Source organism: Grammomys surdaster, unplaced genomic scaffold (assembly GCF_004785775.1).
Source record: "Grammomys surdaster isolate TR1022 unplaced genomic scaffold, NIH_TR_1.0 126131, whole genome shotgun sequence".
In the NCBI taxonomy this organism is placed as follows: Eukaryota; Metazoa; Chordata; class Mammalia; order Rodentia; family Muridae; genus Grammomys; species Grammomys surdaster.
In genome coordinates this window covers 1,763,784-1,779,610 of record NW_021620939.1, presented here as the reverse complement: position 1 = coordinate 1,779,610, position 15,827 = coordinate 1,763,784, and the positions used below count along the sequence as shown (strand labels likewise).

Below are 15,827 nucleotides of genomic sequence, written 5' to 3'. Positions count from 1 at the left end.
GCATGCAAGAGTCTACCATTGACCGAGGTGGAGACACCCAGGTGAGCTCGCAGGCCCAAGTTAAAGCAGATTAGAGGACTTTCTGGGAGGGATGGATGACCCTTATCTTGATTGGTTGGCTCTTGGGATATGGGGGTCTTTGGGATTGGCTAGGGCTCTGGGGATTCCAGAACCATTGTGAGGTGTGGGAGTGGCCTGGAAACTGTTGCTGGCGAAGCCTGGAAACCATTGCTGACTCACTGTTCTTGCCTCCGGCCAGGGGGCAGGGCAGCTTTTGATTGGTTGTCCATGCCTGCAGATTTTCCAGTAACGGACTTGCCCAGTTCTGGGAAACAGAAATTTAGGCCTAGTCGCCTGAACTGCCAGTTTAAAGCCTGTCATGGAGTCAGCCTGTCTCAGTCTTCTCAGGCCCCCAAAGCTTGTGGACAGTTCTAACAGTCTTCTCTCCCCACCTAGTTTGTTACTTACATAACTTGGAGGAAGTGCCGCCTGAGTTTTCTAAGTTTCATGAACTCTTAGAGACTTAGGAGTCTGAGGGCATATTTCAGTTCAGAGCAAACAGCTACACCCCGCCCCCTCCCCCCAACCCCAGCCAAGTGCTGTCAAACAGGCCATACCTGGGTCATACAATGAAGAGGTTAGTTTAGGTGAACTCTAGGGCCCCTCACTCTGGTAAACAAAACATAGAACCCCATGGCAACCCAGAAGAAACATGGGCATTTATAGCAACAGAGATTGGAGACTAAATTGAGTAATGGAGAAGTAGCTTCACAGCCTGCTTCGAGAGGAGGAAAACTTCTAAGTGTGGTACCTGAAGAGCAGCAGAAGGACAAAGTCAAACTAGAAGCCACAGGAGCTCCAGCCAAGGGGTCTGGCTGGGATGATCTGAGCTGCTGCAGGCTCCTAGTGGGAAAATCAGCAGGATTTCTTTCTCTAAGCATTTTAAACCCCAGGCAGCATAAACCTTGTGCTCTAGAGGGCTGCTGGCATTGTCCTGAACCCAAGTGGCTCTCCTTCCCACTGTGTGCCTGTCCCTGGGGTTAGCTGGTCTCTCTCTCTCCAAACTCTGTGCTGTTCTCGACTCTGAAGCCAAAACAATATACTGTCCTTGGCTCTCGGGCTCTGAGTACGAGAGACACTCTGTGCTCCAGCTCAGCAATCCTCTGGGGCACTCCAGCTACTACAGCAGCCACCAGATGGACATAGTTATCACCTGCCAGCCCCTGCACTGCACACCACCCTAGCTCAGCCAGGTGATACCCAGTGGGTATGGAGGGTAGGATAAGCACCCAAGAAGCAGCCCTCAGCTAGGAGGGAGTCTCTTTAAGGCACGTGATGCGAGATGCTCCCAGTAAGACTTCCCTGTTTCACCGATCTCAGCCCCCGTGGCTGATCCTCAGATCATCTGATATGTTCATAAAAAAAAAATAGAGAAGGAGGGATATGTTCTATGTGGGTGTGGTAAGGTATGGGGAAAGGGGATGTCTCAGTGGCCCCATGCCAAGGCATCTCTTCCCCATGAGGGACCAGACACATGAATGTAGAGAATAGGGTTTATTCAGGACATGGGGAGGGGAGGTAAGAGGGTAGTAGAGGCAGAGAAAGGGAGAGAGAGACACAGAGAGAGACACAGAGACAGAGAGAGAGGAGTCTTCGAAGAGGAGGAGGAGTAGAGGCTTACCATGAGCACGTGGAGAGGGGATGATGGGACAGAGCAGAAACAAGAAGGCAGAAGAACAAGAGAGCAGGAGAAAGAGGGAGGAGGGGGCAAGCAGCCCCTTTTATAGAGGGTCAGGCCTACCTGGCTGTTGCCAGGTAACTGTGGGGTGGAGCTTAGAATGCTAACATCATCTCCCAGGGTAAACCACTTAAATCACATTTCCCCCCATGCCCTCATCTCCATCTCTCTCCTTCCAGAAGGGTTCTAATACAAAATGCTTATACTGGGCTGCTGTAACAAAATAAAACTCTCTGGAGGGCGTTTTGTTTTGTTTTGTTTTGTTTTGTTTTGTTTTGTTTTGTTTTGTTTTGTTTTGTTTCAAGACGGTTTCTCTTTATAGCCCGGGCTGTCCTGGAACTCACTGTAGACTAGGCTGGCCTCGAACTCAGAAATCCACCTGCCTCTGCCTCTGCCTCCCAAGTGCTGGGATTAAAGGCGTGCGCCACCACTGCCCGGCTTTTTCTTTTCTTTTCTTTTCTTTTCTTTTCTTTTCTTTTCTTTTTTTTCTGGAGGGCTTAAAAGCCCACAGATACTTATTTCCTCAAAGCTTCTGGAGACTGCAAGGTTAAGATCGAAGTAGTACCTGGGTTGGCTTCTTGTGGTACCAGCAGTTGGCCCTTCTCTTCACCTGACTGCCAGCCTTGCTCTTGCCCCTCTGCCCTCACAAGAGGGTCCTTCTGTGTCCCCGGTATCACCCTGATGTCCCATCTCTTCTTAGAAAGGTACCAGTCAAATTGGGTTAAGGTTAATCTGCTAGCCTCCTTCCGTTTGAATCTTTTTGAATGCCTCACTCCAAAAACAGTTGCATTCTGAGATTCTGGGATGGTGGGGAGCTTAGTTCAGCTCTTAATACTCGTGAGACCAACTTGCAGCAGAATGTTACTCAAACATTGAAGGTTACCTCACCAGTGACCACCCCTGTGGTGCTGAGCCGCAAGGTGTAGGGCTGTGAGACTGGAATAGTAGCAACCATGTACAGATCAGAATAAGTGGCACATTGCTTCTGCTGTGGGTACAGCTGATAGCCCTCTGCCTCCCCTGCATCTCCGGTGGCAGTTAACTAGGAAACGCATATGCTTTAGAGATAGCCCTGGTTGCACACGCTTCTGCGGCTGTGTGACCACACACATGTTCCCTTGTCTCCCTGGGCTTTCATTTCCCACCCTGTCAAGTGGTTGCTAGGGAGAAAGCAAGCGTGATTCAGGACCGACTTGAATGAGGAGAATGCGCTGCAAGTGTGTGGGCTGACTCGTGAATGGAAGCGTTTCTACGCTTGCTTAGGGGGAGCCAGCCACTGGTCATGGAGACAGTAGGCGCTGTTGCCTCTGCTAAAAAACAGGTTCCTCGGCCTCCCCAGCATGGGCTTAGCTGTGACTGTTAGGTCCAAGGGTTATTCCAAAAACCAGTACACACTGAGTGCTGCTCCAGGCACTCTGGGATTCCTCCCCTCCCTGCTTCCTTGAGGTTAACCAGAGTCTCACTAGCTCCACCAGACACCAAGAATCATAAGCGGGGTCCTGCCTCTCCTACCAGACTCCCATGAGTCCCAAGCTGGACTCCCACTGCTAGCAGCTTTGCTGCCCATCCCAGAGTTTCTGTGGGAATCATGACACCAGGGTAGCCTCTTGCCCTGCTGGAGCATGACAAAGTCCAGAAAAGCACTGAGAATTGTCAGATAGATGCCTACCCACTTTCTGGGGTCTAGCTAGGGTTGAAAAGAAGTCCAGGAATAACAAAGGAGTATATATAAACATGGAGGTGTTGACAAGTCAGAATCAGAACTTGTAAAGTTTCCCACCACCCAGCATCAGCAGAGACCAGCTCTCCCTGGTCCAGCTCTTAACACCCTGAGACCAACTTTTGCAGAATGCTCCTCGAACACAAAGTTACCACCACCAGTGACCACCCCTGTGGTGCTGAGCCACAAGGTGTAGGGTTGTGAGACTAGAGTAACAACCATAAACAGGTCACAGCAAAGTGGCACATTGGTCCCTGGCTGCTGCAACAGCCAGACTTGCAGCCCATGATGTGTGGGGTTACTGGTACATTGTGCTGTGGTAAGAACTATTTGTATTTAAGAATACTTCCAAATTAATGGGTTTTTATTATGCCTTTGCATTTTCTCAATAAGCTTATTTACACACATTATTATGCAGCGCCCCCCTTTTTAATTTTTATGATTCAGAGGGACTCCTCCTTCTCAAAAAGACCTAGTAGCACCAATGAGGCTTTCCCCAAGTTCAGCTACATAAAGAACCATGGGGATAGGGCTTGGTGACAGATGTCCAGTAACCAATGGTCTTTATTTATGTAGCATTTGCTATCCCAGTCTCTACGCCAGTGTTAGGGAAGCTAGATCTGCTTGCCCTTGTCTGGACCAGTGCCCTCTTCTGCCCATCACACTCCTGTGACACCAGGGCATCTGCCTTACCTTAAGGGTCATCTGTGGACCTGAGAGGCTGCTCTGGTTATGCTCTGGGGTGCCAGGAAGGGAAGCAAGGGGCAATCGGGTCAAAATGAGCAGGGGTCTAACCATGGCACTTTGTTATTGTTCAAGAAAAGGAACTCTTAGCTCTCCCACCCAAGCCTTCCTCAGTTGGCTCTGAGTGGCTCACAGGTCCTGTGGTCAGGGCTAGCCTTGACAACTCCCCAGCTGCAGGTGATGTAGGATTGACAAGTCTCCCAGGTTCCCCTTTCCATCCCAAGGTAGAGGTAGATGCACTGAGGTAGACGGCTGATGCATTCTGGGGAGCTGTGGAAAGGATGGGATTGGCTGGTCTGAGTCACCTGATGCTGCTGTCTTTCCTAATATGTAGCACCCTCCTGCCTCCTCCTCATAGACTTTCCCCAGGTGCACGTGCAGTTCTTATGCCTCAGGGTGCCAGCATGGCCCAAGGAATGCTCCAGGTATCCTTCCTACATCCCTGGAGCTTTCTCCTAGTCCTGTATGAGGATAGTCTGTCTGGGAGCAGCACTCTCGTTGCTCACCTCTCTCCTCTTTCTCCCCCTCCAGGCTTTCTCCTGACCTTGGCACTGACCAAAGCACTGGTACTCACCGTCCAGGAACCATCTCCCAGGGAATCTCTGCAGACCCTCCCCTCAGGCAGCCCCCCAGGCACCATGGTGACAGCACCTCACAGCCCCACCAGACTCTCCTCTGTTGTGACACTGAACCCTAAACCTGATGGACCCTCATCACAGGCTGCAGCTACCATGGAAACTACAATATCTCATCCAGAAGGGCACCCTCCTACAGACACCATGTCCACAGTTATGGTGACAGCTGCTATCCCCCATCCTGAAAGCCCTCTGCCCACAGGTTCCCCTCCAGCTGCCATGGCAACCACATCCTCCCACTCAGAGAGCCGCCCCCCAGGGAATGCTGCCCCCACCACCACCCTGCCAACAAAGCCAGCAGGAACCACCAGCCGCCCCACAATGTCCCCACGGGCCACCACTCGTAGGCCTCCCAGACCTCCGGGTTCTTCCAGGAAGGGGACTGGTGGTTCATCTCGCACTCTCCCACCTGTTCTTGGTGGCCACTTGGCAAGGAAGGAAAGCCAGAGGGGACGAAATCAGAGTTCAGCACATCTGGGACCAAAGCGTCCTCTGGGGAAGATCTTCCAAATCTACAAGGGTAACTTTACGGGGTCCGTGGAGCCAGACCCCTCTGCTCTCACGCCCAGGACCCCACTTGGGGGCTACTTCTCTTCGACACAGCCCCAGACAGTGTCTCCAGCTACAGCACCCAGAAGCACCTTGTGGGTGCCCCCCACAACTTCTCTGGTACCTGCAAAGGACAAGCCAGGCCTTATCAGAGCCAACCAGGGGAGTGGCCCCACATTTACCAGCCCAGGAGGGGAGCCAGATGCCACATCAGCCTCAGGTGCCCCTGCCAGTACACAGCCTGCCCCAGTGCCTTCTCAGAGCCCTCATGGTGACGTACAGGACAGCGCCAGCCACAGTGACTCTTGGCTTGGTGTCACCCCTGACACTGACAGACCCACATCTGCCAGCCACGGGGTCTTCACGGCTGCCACAGGGCCTACCCAGGCTGCCTTTGATGCCAGTGTCTCAGTTCCTTTCCCAGGCATCCCTCAGGGACCATCTGCAACCCCTCAGGCCCCAACCTGGCCCTCTGGGGTCTCAGAAAGCACTGTTTCTCCAGCTGAGGAAGAGGCTGAGTCCTCTCCTACAACCACCAACAGGGGGCCCAGACCTCTCTCCACAGTGCTGTCCACAGCCACAGGCAACTTCCTCAACCGCCTGGTCCCCGCTGGGACCTGGAAGCCAGGAACTGTAGCCAACATCTCCCATGTGGCTGAAGGGGACAAGCCCCAGCACAGAGCCACCATCTGTTTGAGCAAGATGGATATTGCCTGGGTCATCTTGGCCATCAGTGTACCCATTTCTTCCTGCTGTAAGTATCCCACTCTCTCCCCTCTTCTCTTTCCTTCTATCATCTTTCTCACCCTCCTCCAAATTCTTTAGCTCTTGAGTTAGGCAACCCCACTGAGTAAACTGCAGAAATCCCTCGATTCTCAGCAAATGAGATAGCAAGGCAGGAATGAGGGACCATCTCAGTCCCTGGTCCTGGGAATAGCTCAAATATCCATGGATCATAATTCCCTGAGCTTAAAGGGTTGAGGGGCGGGGTGACACTTTACTGGTGCTTTAAGCCAGCCACGTGTGTCATAGAGACACCAAACTAGCTAAGAGACTTGGCTTGCCTAGGATTCAGGTGGCAGGGAGTGGCAGAGATGCAGGCCTTCCTGCCTGGAGTTCTGTTGATTAGGCACCAAGACACCATGGGTGGCAGCTAACTATGGAGAGTTCCAGGCTATAGCTGGAAGAGTCATCACCATCCTCTCCTGCTTCTCTGTCTTGGCTTTTCTCTCCCTTCCACATTTCCCCTCATTCACCTAAGAAAGAAGGGATAAAGCTTCCAAGTGCCAGAAACTCCCGCCGGCTTTGGCCAAAGCACAGTTCTTAATGCACAGACTAAATTAAGGCCTGGGAGTTATGTGGATTTTAGCTCTTCTCCATCCCTGTCGTACTCAGCCTGCTTTAACCTCCATAGTTATGTGAGCTTTGTGCACTGTAGACCTTATTCTTACAATTCTCTACTCCATGGCAACCAGCGCCTCTCTGCAGCAACCTGTCCCTCTGAGAGAGAGGAGTCAGAAGATGTTCTCAGGTCCCCATCAAGACCCTGCCATGGCCTCTGAGAACCTTAAAACCCCCTTTATGTCTCCCCATGTCATACTCTGTTCTCAGAGGCTCTTTACTGGACTTGGCCCCACCCTACCTCAAATAGTTACTGTTAAAGATGTCACCTGTGCTTCACACACACACACACACACCTCCCCCACACACAGCCTGTTCATGGACCTTTCACGTCCTTCCTGCCTTTGAGGACCTCAAGTTCGCCCTCTTGTCATTTGCACCCCATAGTCCTGGGTGATGTCTTACAAAACCACATTAAAAAGTCCACTTAACAGTGTCAGAGGCAGGGGAATGGCTCTCAGGGAGCAATATCCTTGGCCCAAGCTCCTCATCTGTGATGCTCAGCATCTCCTTCTGTATTGCCCAAGCCTGCTATATCTGTGGCCTCTAATTGGTCACCATTATCACTGGTTCCCCAGAAGGGCAGCATTCCACACATGTCCAGCTGTGCCAAGTGGGGGGGAGGGACACTTTAGCCACACTAACAGAGCCTGTCCTGGCATCAGCTCTGTTGACAAACAAACTTCGTATCAATGGTCTTAAATGAAACCCCAAGGCTTCCCTCAGGGAGGCTGTGAGACCAAGGCAACACCCTCCCCTTATGCCACAGGTCAGCACAAAAGGCTTAGGCGCTTAACATAGCCAGCTTCCCACCCATCTCTTCTATACCAGTACCCCTGGGGGGGGGGGGCAACAATAACAACAAAATTTGTGTTGAGACTGGAAGGCCACTCCCACTCCAGACCCAATTCAAGGAATGTGTAAAGTTGGCCATGTGTCAGAAGCCAGCTTTGACATCACAGGGTAAGCTGAGGCAAGGTGTAGAGATGGCAATTGGTTATTCAGCAGACTTTTCACTGAGGGAACACACACACACTTGGTAGATGAAGCAAGCCCTAACAACTTCACACACACACACACACACACACACACACTTGGTGGATGGAGCAAAGCTCCAACCAGCTTCTTTTCTTAGCATTTTATACCACCTAAGACAAAAATTCTCTATGTAAGAAAGGGATTACCTTAAAGCCACAAGTTACATATTCCTCAAAACAATTACCACAAGCGTATATTCTTCAAGAACAGATTAAAATCATTACACAAAAGAAAATTAGAACCAGATTATTGAATATGTATTTTTCTTTTGAAACTTACTTCTAATCTAACATTTCCCATCTATCTTTCTCTCCACAAGTTCATCGTAACCCCAAAGTAATAATTCTTTTGTCATTGGTTAACAAAGTTTAAGCAAGCCAGTCTATAGTAGCGAGTTTTTTCCTTTGCTCAGCTGATGACAGTTTGTATTTGCCAAGAAACAGATCAGCATCTGTCTTACCATTTGTGAAGTCTTGTTCAGCTAAACTGGCTAATCGTCTATCCTCTATTCTTATGCTCGTAATAGAATTATTTACTCTTTATTCATAACCCTGTCTTTTCATGGTGTTCAGAGAAACCTATGGCCTCATCCCTAGATCACAAGATCTGGAACTCAGACACAATCTAGAACAAATATTTCTTTTGATTGTTAACTTGTCCCAAGCCTATTCTTCTCTTTCAAGTACAATTATGTGCTTGTGACACATGAAAGCTCACTGCTCCTTTTCTAACTTATGCAGCCCTTGCTGTTCTACGAGGCGGCAGATTCTATTCTTAATTCTAACTTTATTATATCTCTGCCAAAACACCTTAAACCATCTCCTTAAACTCTATCAACTGCCCTAACTTCCTAAAACTATTTAAATCGAATCAAGAATTCTGTGATTAAATCATTAATTCATTTAAATAATATTTTATGAAAGCTCATCTTCATATTGATCTGCAGGAAACTTACTCAATAGAGTGGGCTGTCCCCAAGAAGCAATGACACCAGACTCCCTATACCCATTCACACCATGCTAGATTCAGATGGAACTGCAATGGCAAGCAGCAATCCAGAGACAAACCTCCTGGGGCTGTGCCTCTCCTAGGGACACCCATCTCAGCTGTGCACGGTGGACCATCTCCAAGAAGCTTTCTTGCTCACTGCAGCTCTTCCTGCATGCTGTCCACCGTGCATAGAAAGAGAACCTTATTGTCTGTCGTGGGAACATGTACTTTTTAAGCTGTGATCTGCTTCTGAAATAGGAAGGAGATTGAGAAAACTTAGCACATATTAATAAACAGTCATACATGAGAATAACTGCTTTCTAATCTCCCAAGTGTGTTGGATACTCTCGTTCATAGTTGGCATTCCAGGTTTGTCTTATCATTCTGTCCCTACACTAGCTAAAGAAAATAAACACATTAATAACCACACACAGCACCAAGGGGTCAGGAGACTCTGGTCATCACCCACACTGTTGAGTGAGAAAACTGATGTTATCCGAGGCAGGAAGGGACAGACACAACCTAAAACTATACCCAAAGGACAAGTCAAAGCTATGAGAAGAGCCTTCAGGTGCTGGGGGCAGGGGTAGGACATGCTTTCTAAAGATCGGATTGTGTCCACGCTGGACTTTTCATGGCCCAAGGAGACAATGGAGCCTACTTCCTTTATGCTTCTACCTGGATCCTGGCTGCCTCTACATCAGCTCTGTGTCCTTACAGACATAGCCCTTGTCATCCCTTGGAATATTGGATTCCAAGAGTCCAGAGTCTAGAAAAAGCCCTGCTCTGGGGTTAAGTATCAAGGTCAGGGAGGTGCTCTCCTCTGCCCTGTCAGGCTGAACTTGCACTGGTGATGTAGCACACCTGTCAAGTCTCTGGGATAGAATCATCCTTGGCCATAGTCAGGGAATACACAAGAGTATCAGTCAGTCTGGTCTCAGGACCCTAGGTGCTGGTCACAGAAATTTTCCTCTGTTCGGGCTGTTTCCATAGTCCTGCTCCATCTAATGACCAGACCAGCTAGGCTCTTCCAGGTCTGAAGGCTCACATTTCAACCTTCCCTACTGTCTGTGTGTGCCCCAAAGCACCTCTACAGACCTTACAGCAGACTCTATCCTCTGCCAGGAAGTCAGACTGGTACCAAAGTGCGAGTGTAGAATTTGTCACCCCTGGCGAAGGGGCTAGGAGAGAAGCCAGGGTGTGCAGAGCAGCAGGGGCTCGCCCCTAGCTATGCTTTCAGCAGCTCATGCTTGCTCATCACAGAGTGATTCCCCTGGTTCTAATGAGTGAATTCTAAGCCTGCACAACGATGGAGGGTCAGCAGCTCATCTGCCGTCTACATCACAAGCCCTCCCGCTAGCTGGAAGGGCATCAGTATACAAGGGCTGAGGAGTGCTTTGTCTCCCAAGCCCTGCCAGATACTTGCTGCCAACTCTGCCTCAGAAGAGAGCTAAAATTGATTGGCTCCAGGCCACTAGGATCGAGGGCCAGGAGCCATGTGGCTGCTGCGCTGGTCTCTGCTGCCACCACCAGGATGCACAGGTCCAGCTGCCTCCTCTTAAGTCTCCAGCCTGCCACTGGTCACTACTCACCAATGGGTTCTCTGGGTTTTCACAGAACAGTTTGGAGGCTCTGCTGAGCGCCCTGGCCTGGCTCACACTGTGTTTTCTCCCAGCCACCCCTATGAGAAGGTTAGGTTATGAGAAGGAGGGTTAGATAAAAAAAGGCAGAGACTCGGTAGGTGTGCTGCATCACCAAGTTCAGCCTGACAGGGCAGAGGAGAGCCACTCCCTGACCTTGATATTTAACCCCAGAGCAGGGCTTTTTCCAGATTCTGGACCATTAATCTAATATTCCAAGGGATGACACATTATAGGACTCATAATTCTAAGCTCTGTTTATTGTCCAGTGAAGGTTAACCATGAATACAAGCATAAACGTTTGCCTGTGTGTACATCGTATATGTGTACCTCTGAGCTTCAAGTTAGTATCCCCTGCTAGACTTGTAAACACCTAACCCTCACATGCTAGGCTGAGGAACCAGACACTAAAGTCCTTTAGTTGTGACCTTATAACCAGAGCATAGAGGCTGAAACCCACCCGGTCCCTGTCTTCTGTCACTTGGATCCCTTATGGAGTGCCCTGCAGCACTATACTTGGCCTGCCCACAAACCCAGCCCTCACTGCTCTTGACTGTGGACTTCACCAGCCTTCCTATGCTTCCTCTTCTCTTGGGTGGGAGAGACGTCTGCTCTGTCAGTTCAGGTCCTTCAAGAGGCAGATACCAAGATAGAATCAGGCATGCCAGGCAGCTATAAAACACCCAGGGAAAGCTGGTGTAAGCAAGGCAGTCTCCACACAAGCAATGCAGGCCTCGAGACACGGAAGGACATGGGAGATTAAAGAGTGTGGAACAACCTCTGAATGTTTTCTGCTGGCTGGCTGGCTGGCTGGCTGGGAGGCCTTGAACTGTAGAGGGGTTACAAGAGACTACAGTGTATGCTGTGCCAGCCCTGCCGTAGTCAGTCATGGTACAGGCATCAGGGATGGTGGGAAATCTGAAGGGGCAGCAGGATTTGGGCAGGGCCACTCCATAAGACCCATGAAAATTAGGGACAATGCACTTAGGGTCTTCTATCAGGGTCTGCTGTGGGGAAGGAGCTCAAGAGACGGCAGTAAGGAGGGGTGGCTGTCACTCCCATGTGGATTCATAGTGATGTTCCAACAGGCCCAGCAACTGGCAATACAGCAGATGTTTTGAAAGGTTGGATCTTCTGGGGGAACTGGTGAGCTTTGATCACTTCTTAGAACCCAGAGTCCGGTCGTGTAAATACAGTGCGCAAGGTTCCAGCTTCATACCAGTGACCCTTCTTCCTGTCACTCATCAGATAAGTCACTGAAGATGCATTCCTAGGAAAGCCACGAGAACTCCTTTAACTCTCAGGGCTGTTCTAGAACCACAGACAGAGGGCCCCCACTCAGTCCCTGTAGAGCCTTAGTGGCTATTGCCTTTGGAAACAGGAGCAGTCGATTCTTTGGCTAAATGTATAAGTGGCTCACACCTTGTACTCAGTGTGCAGTTTACAGGGGGCTTCTAAGGCCATACTGCATGTTCTCTCCAGCGTTCCGAGTGTGACAGGAGACAATAAGCATCCACTGAAAGATTACCAAAACCTGTGGTCATGGTGGGGTAATTAGCTGGGTGATCTTGATCATCTTCAGTGACCTTCAGTTACTTCTGTGCATGGAAGAGTGCTCGTGCCTTTCTCTCGGTGATCATGCAGGTTGAAGGCCTGTAAACTATGTAGCACTGAGAGCATATTAGCTTCCTTAAGTCCGAGCTGTACGTCTGTCTCTTGGATGGAAGGTCAAAAGACTGAAGTTACAGTTCTAAACACAACTAGAGCATTAGTCTTGAGACCGTCACAGTCACAGAGCCCAGTGTCTATTTCTGCATCTCTCTTGTAGGAGATGGTACCTGGGAAACTCTGAAAAGTGGACTCAGACATAGCAGTAGGTGTACTTCAGCAGCATGGCCTTGGGAAGTTCATCTCTTGGGTTTCCACTCCCTACTTTTCAAAGTAATAACAGGTGGGGAAAATCTCCCAGGAGCTGGGCAGAACTCTGCTGTGTGCAGGATTTTGCCAGGCCTGCACAAAGGCCGAGGGGTTAAGCAGCTTACTCAGGCCTTGTGAGTAGTGTGGTGACGTCTAGGTTTCTATTCCAACTTCCACAACCTTCTCACACATGACTAGGCAGTATCTAAGACTGTCTCTGTCTCTTTGATCTTGCTTGTTTGCCTGTGAATTTTACTCAGTGGGTCCAATCACAGTGTCCCCCTCCCTCTGAGACATGGCTTTTAAGGACATCCTTCTCCCCCCACCACCCTGTTTGCAGTCTGTGACAGTGAAGTGTGTGATGTACTGTCAGATACCCTCACAGGCCAGCAGGTGAAAAGTGACCGCTTGTCCCCGACAACTCCCACTTCAGCAGAGCTAAAGAAACCTGCTTCTCACTTCTGGAGTGTTTCTGTGTCTTTAGAGTTCTGGTTCTACTGGCTTCAGTTGCGCTGGCTGTTTCCCCCTTGATGTTCCAGAGACAGAGTCTGGTAGCTGTGAGAAATAAAGATACCAGAGTAGGAGAGAGGGCATTTGTGACATCCATGGTGTCTCCAGGCAGAGTGGAAGGATGGCCTAACTGTGCCGTTTCCACTCTGGGCTTTGCAGCCCTTTCTGTCTCTTCCCTCCTTCAACCAGTGAAGGGCGGGCTGTGAGAAGGAAAAGATGGAGGCACAAAATTTGAACAATCTGACGCCATCCAGTCTCCGAAATCCCCTTTAGCCCATTCAGCAGTCCCCCTCCATGTGTCAAGGGCTTTTTAAAAGTTACTTTTAGAGCCATGATTAGCATACCGGAAGTCTAGTCTTTCTTTTTGGCCAAAGCAGAAGACACAAACTACAAATAGAACTGCCTCCTGACCTTGGTTGGAGATCATTCCAGCAAGGCCAGTGGTGATTGGGAGTAGGGGTAGGGTACAGAATGTTCCAGTGAGCTCCCAGGACTGGAACCTGGACTCTTTTGAGATTTTTAGCTCATAAATGCAACAGCTTCTACAGCTGTCCTGTTCCCTGGCTAAGTACCCACTCTATTGGTCAAGCCCTCAGAACAGCGTCTGTGGAAGGTGGCCCTCTGCTGCCCCCTGGTGCTAGCCTCTGAACAGAGCAGCCTGGGCCCCCATTCTCAGGCACTGGGATGATTGGCTCCTTCAGGATGTCAGATACACACAGAGCCCACCCATTCCTTTCCTTGTGGAAGGTTTCCGGTGCTAGTGAACCTAGACAGGACACACTCACCTCACACACTAGCTGCTCTCCATGTGTACTGCCATTCTGTGTGAGTCTGGGCAAGGCTCCCTGCCCCTTCAACCTCCAGAGTTCCCTGGGAGCATACTAAAGCCACCATCTGATTGGTCAACAGAACCCAGGCTCACTTACTCCTCCAGGACTCTTTAGTCTCAGACACTGGAGAGACAAGGGTCACATGTCACACAGTGTGAAGAGGCAGACACAGAAGAGCTGGGCTGCAGTCCCCTCAACAGGGTGAGCCCTTGTGTTGCTCTCAGGCAAAACCTGGGTGTTAAAAGAGCAGAACTGTTGGAATCCTATGCCTACTGATAACAGTGACTACTTCTCTATCTGAGAATGATGAACTCTAACACTGACCACATGAGGTCAAAAGGAAATTTCTAGCTATCAATATGAATAATGTCCCTGAAATACAAATCCTATATGACTGGCTAGGCTAGTCACATCTTTTTAACTGAGCCTCGAGCTTTTGTCTAATGCATCTATATCTGTCACCTCCTGCTTCAGTGGAGATCTCGCTACAGTCTGAGTCTCTGAACACACATGCTGGTCTTTGCTTCCAGGCTCTGGTGAACGCCCCCACCAGATGAGCAAAACCCTTTCTTGGTGCATCCTAAACACACAGCACTGCCACAGCTGCAAAGGCCACAAGTCACATGCAGCCTCCTTCCCACAAGCCTCTGGGGGAACACTGCCCAGTTTCCCCTCCTACCTCCCCCCACACGCGCCCCTCCTACCTCCCCCCTGGGGCCTCCCCCCACACTCCCCTCCTACCTCCCCCCACACTCTCCCTCCTACCTCTCCCCACTGTCCCTGTCATACTACACTTTCTTTTCTCACACCCACCTGAGCTGTGCACACGTTGGTCCTTTGCATATGCTGTTCTCCAATCCTGGAACATGCTGCCCATTCTGCATGGGGCCATCTCCTCCCCTGGATGCCAGTTCCCGTGCCATGAGGCCACCACTGTGACTGAAGTGACCTCTCTGTCCCCTCATCATCTCTCCTGGATAGCCATCCCTATTGACATCTCCCGATTCCTTTTATTACCTGTGTGTTGCCTGACCTCTTCTGCAAGCACACAGTAGGAAAACTGATAACTATTAACAGTTTTTCTAGTGCATAGTGGGTTCTCAAAATAAAGGTTGTGGTTGACAGAAAACAAGAGTGAGTGAAGGGGAGAATTCAGTTACCGGGGTATGTATCTTACATACACAAAGCTCTGGTTTCAGTCCCCAGTAAGCCAGGAGTGGTGGCACAGACCTGTGATCCCAGGACTCAGACGCTGGAGTCAATAAGATCAGAAATTCAAGGCTGTCCTCGGTAATATAGTGAGCTCGAAGCCAGCCCAGGATCCATGAGTCTATTTTTAAAACATGAACATAGAGGCTGGGGAGAGTGTGTCTTCTGTACCCCACCGAGACTAAGGTACTTGTCTGCTCCCTCTGCTTCTCTCTGACTGAGACTCTCTCCACAGCCGTCCTGTTGACAGTGTGCTGCATGAGGAGGAAGAAGAAGACGGCCAACCCTGAGAACAACCTGAGCTATTGGAACAACGCCATCACCATGGACTACTTCAACAGACACGCAGTGGAGCTCCCGAGGGAGATCCAGTCCCTAGAGACCTCAGAGGTAACCAGCCACACCTCCACCCTACTCCTCCGAAGTGCTCAGTGAGCCTGAAGCGTTCCCCCTCCCCAGCCCTACTGAGCTTGGAGTCTGATTCTGAAGAGTCCCCACCCTCACCCCCAGGTGCTTTCTGCACACTGGAGTTTGGGAAAGCTGTCCTCAGAACTGTTCCAATCTGGGAATAAGTAACAGATGTTTATCAAGGACTTATTTTATGGCAGGCAGTCTCTGGGGACCGAAGATGAAAACTTGCTCTCAGGGGACTTCCAGTTCTGAGCTCGGAGACGAAGCCTGGTGTCATTCAAAAGCAAACCAAATTAAAAATAGTAATAGATGAAGTGCTATGGACCCAGGGGAGAAAGCCCCCCCAAGGGCACAGGGATTACTGGGCTGCACTAGGTATGCCCACAAAGGAAGACAAATGGTCCAGAGAAAGGAGATGGCCCAGGAGAGAGGCGAGGGGCAGCTGAGTTATCTTGATGGTGCGGTGCACCCAACTTCTCTGCACCTCTAAACCCA

General features: G+C 50.1%; 1 protein-coding gene across 1 annotated transcript in view; it reads left to right on the top strand.

The window, feature by feature from the left end:
* Tmem108 (transmembrane protein 108) overlaps nucleotides 1-15,827 on the top strand; it is a 283,476-nt gene that overhangs the window by 261,742 nt on the left and 5,907 nt on the right. The window contains exons 4-5 of the mRNA XM_028756764.1: nucleotides 4,734-6,140; nucleotides 15,157-15,311. Coding sequence (XP_028612597.1) covers nucleotides 4,734-6,140; nucleotides 15,157-15,311 — 1,562 coding nt within the window. The remainder of the gene's footprint in view (nucleotides 1-4,733; nucleotides 6,141-15,156; nucleotides 15,312-15,827) is intronic.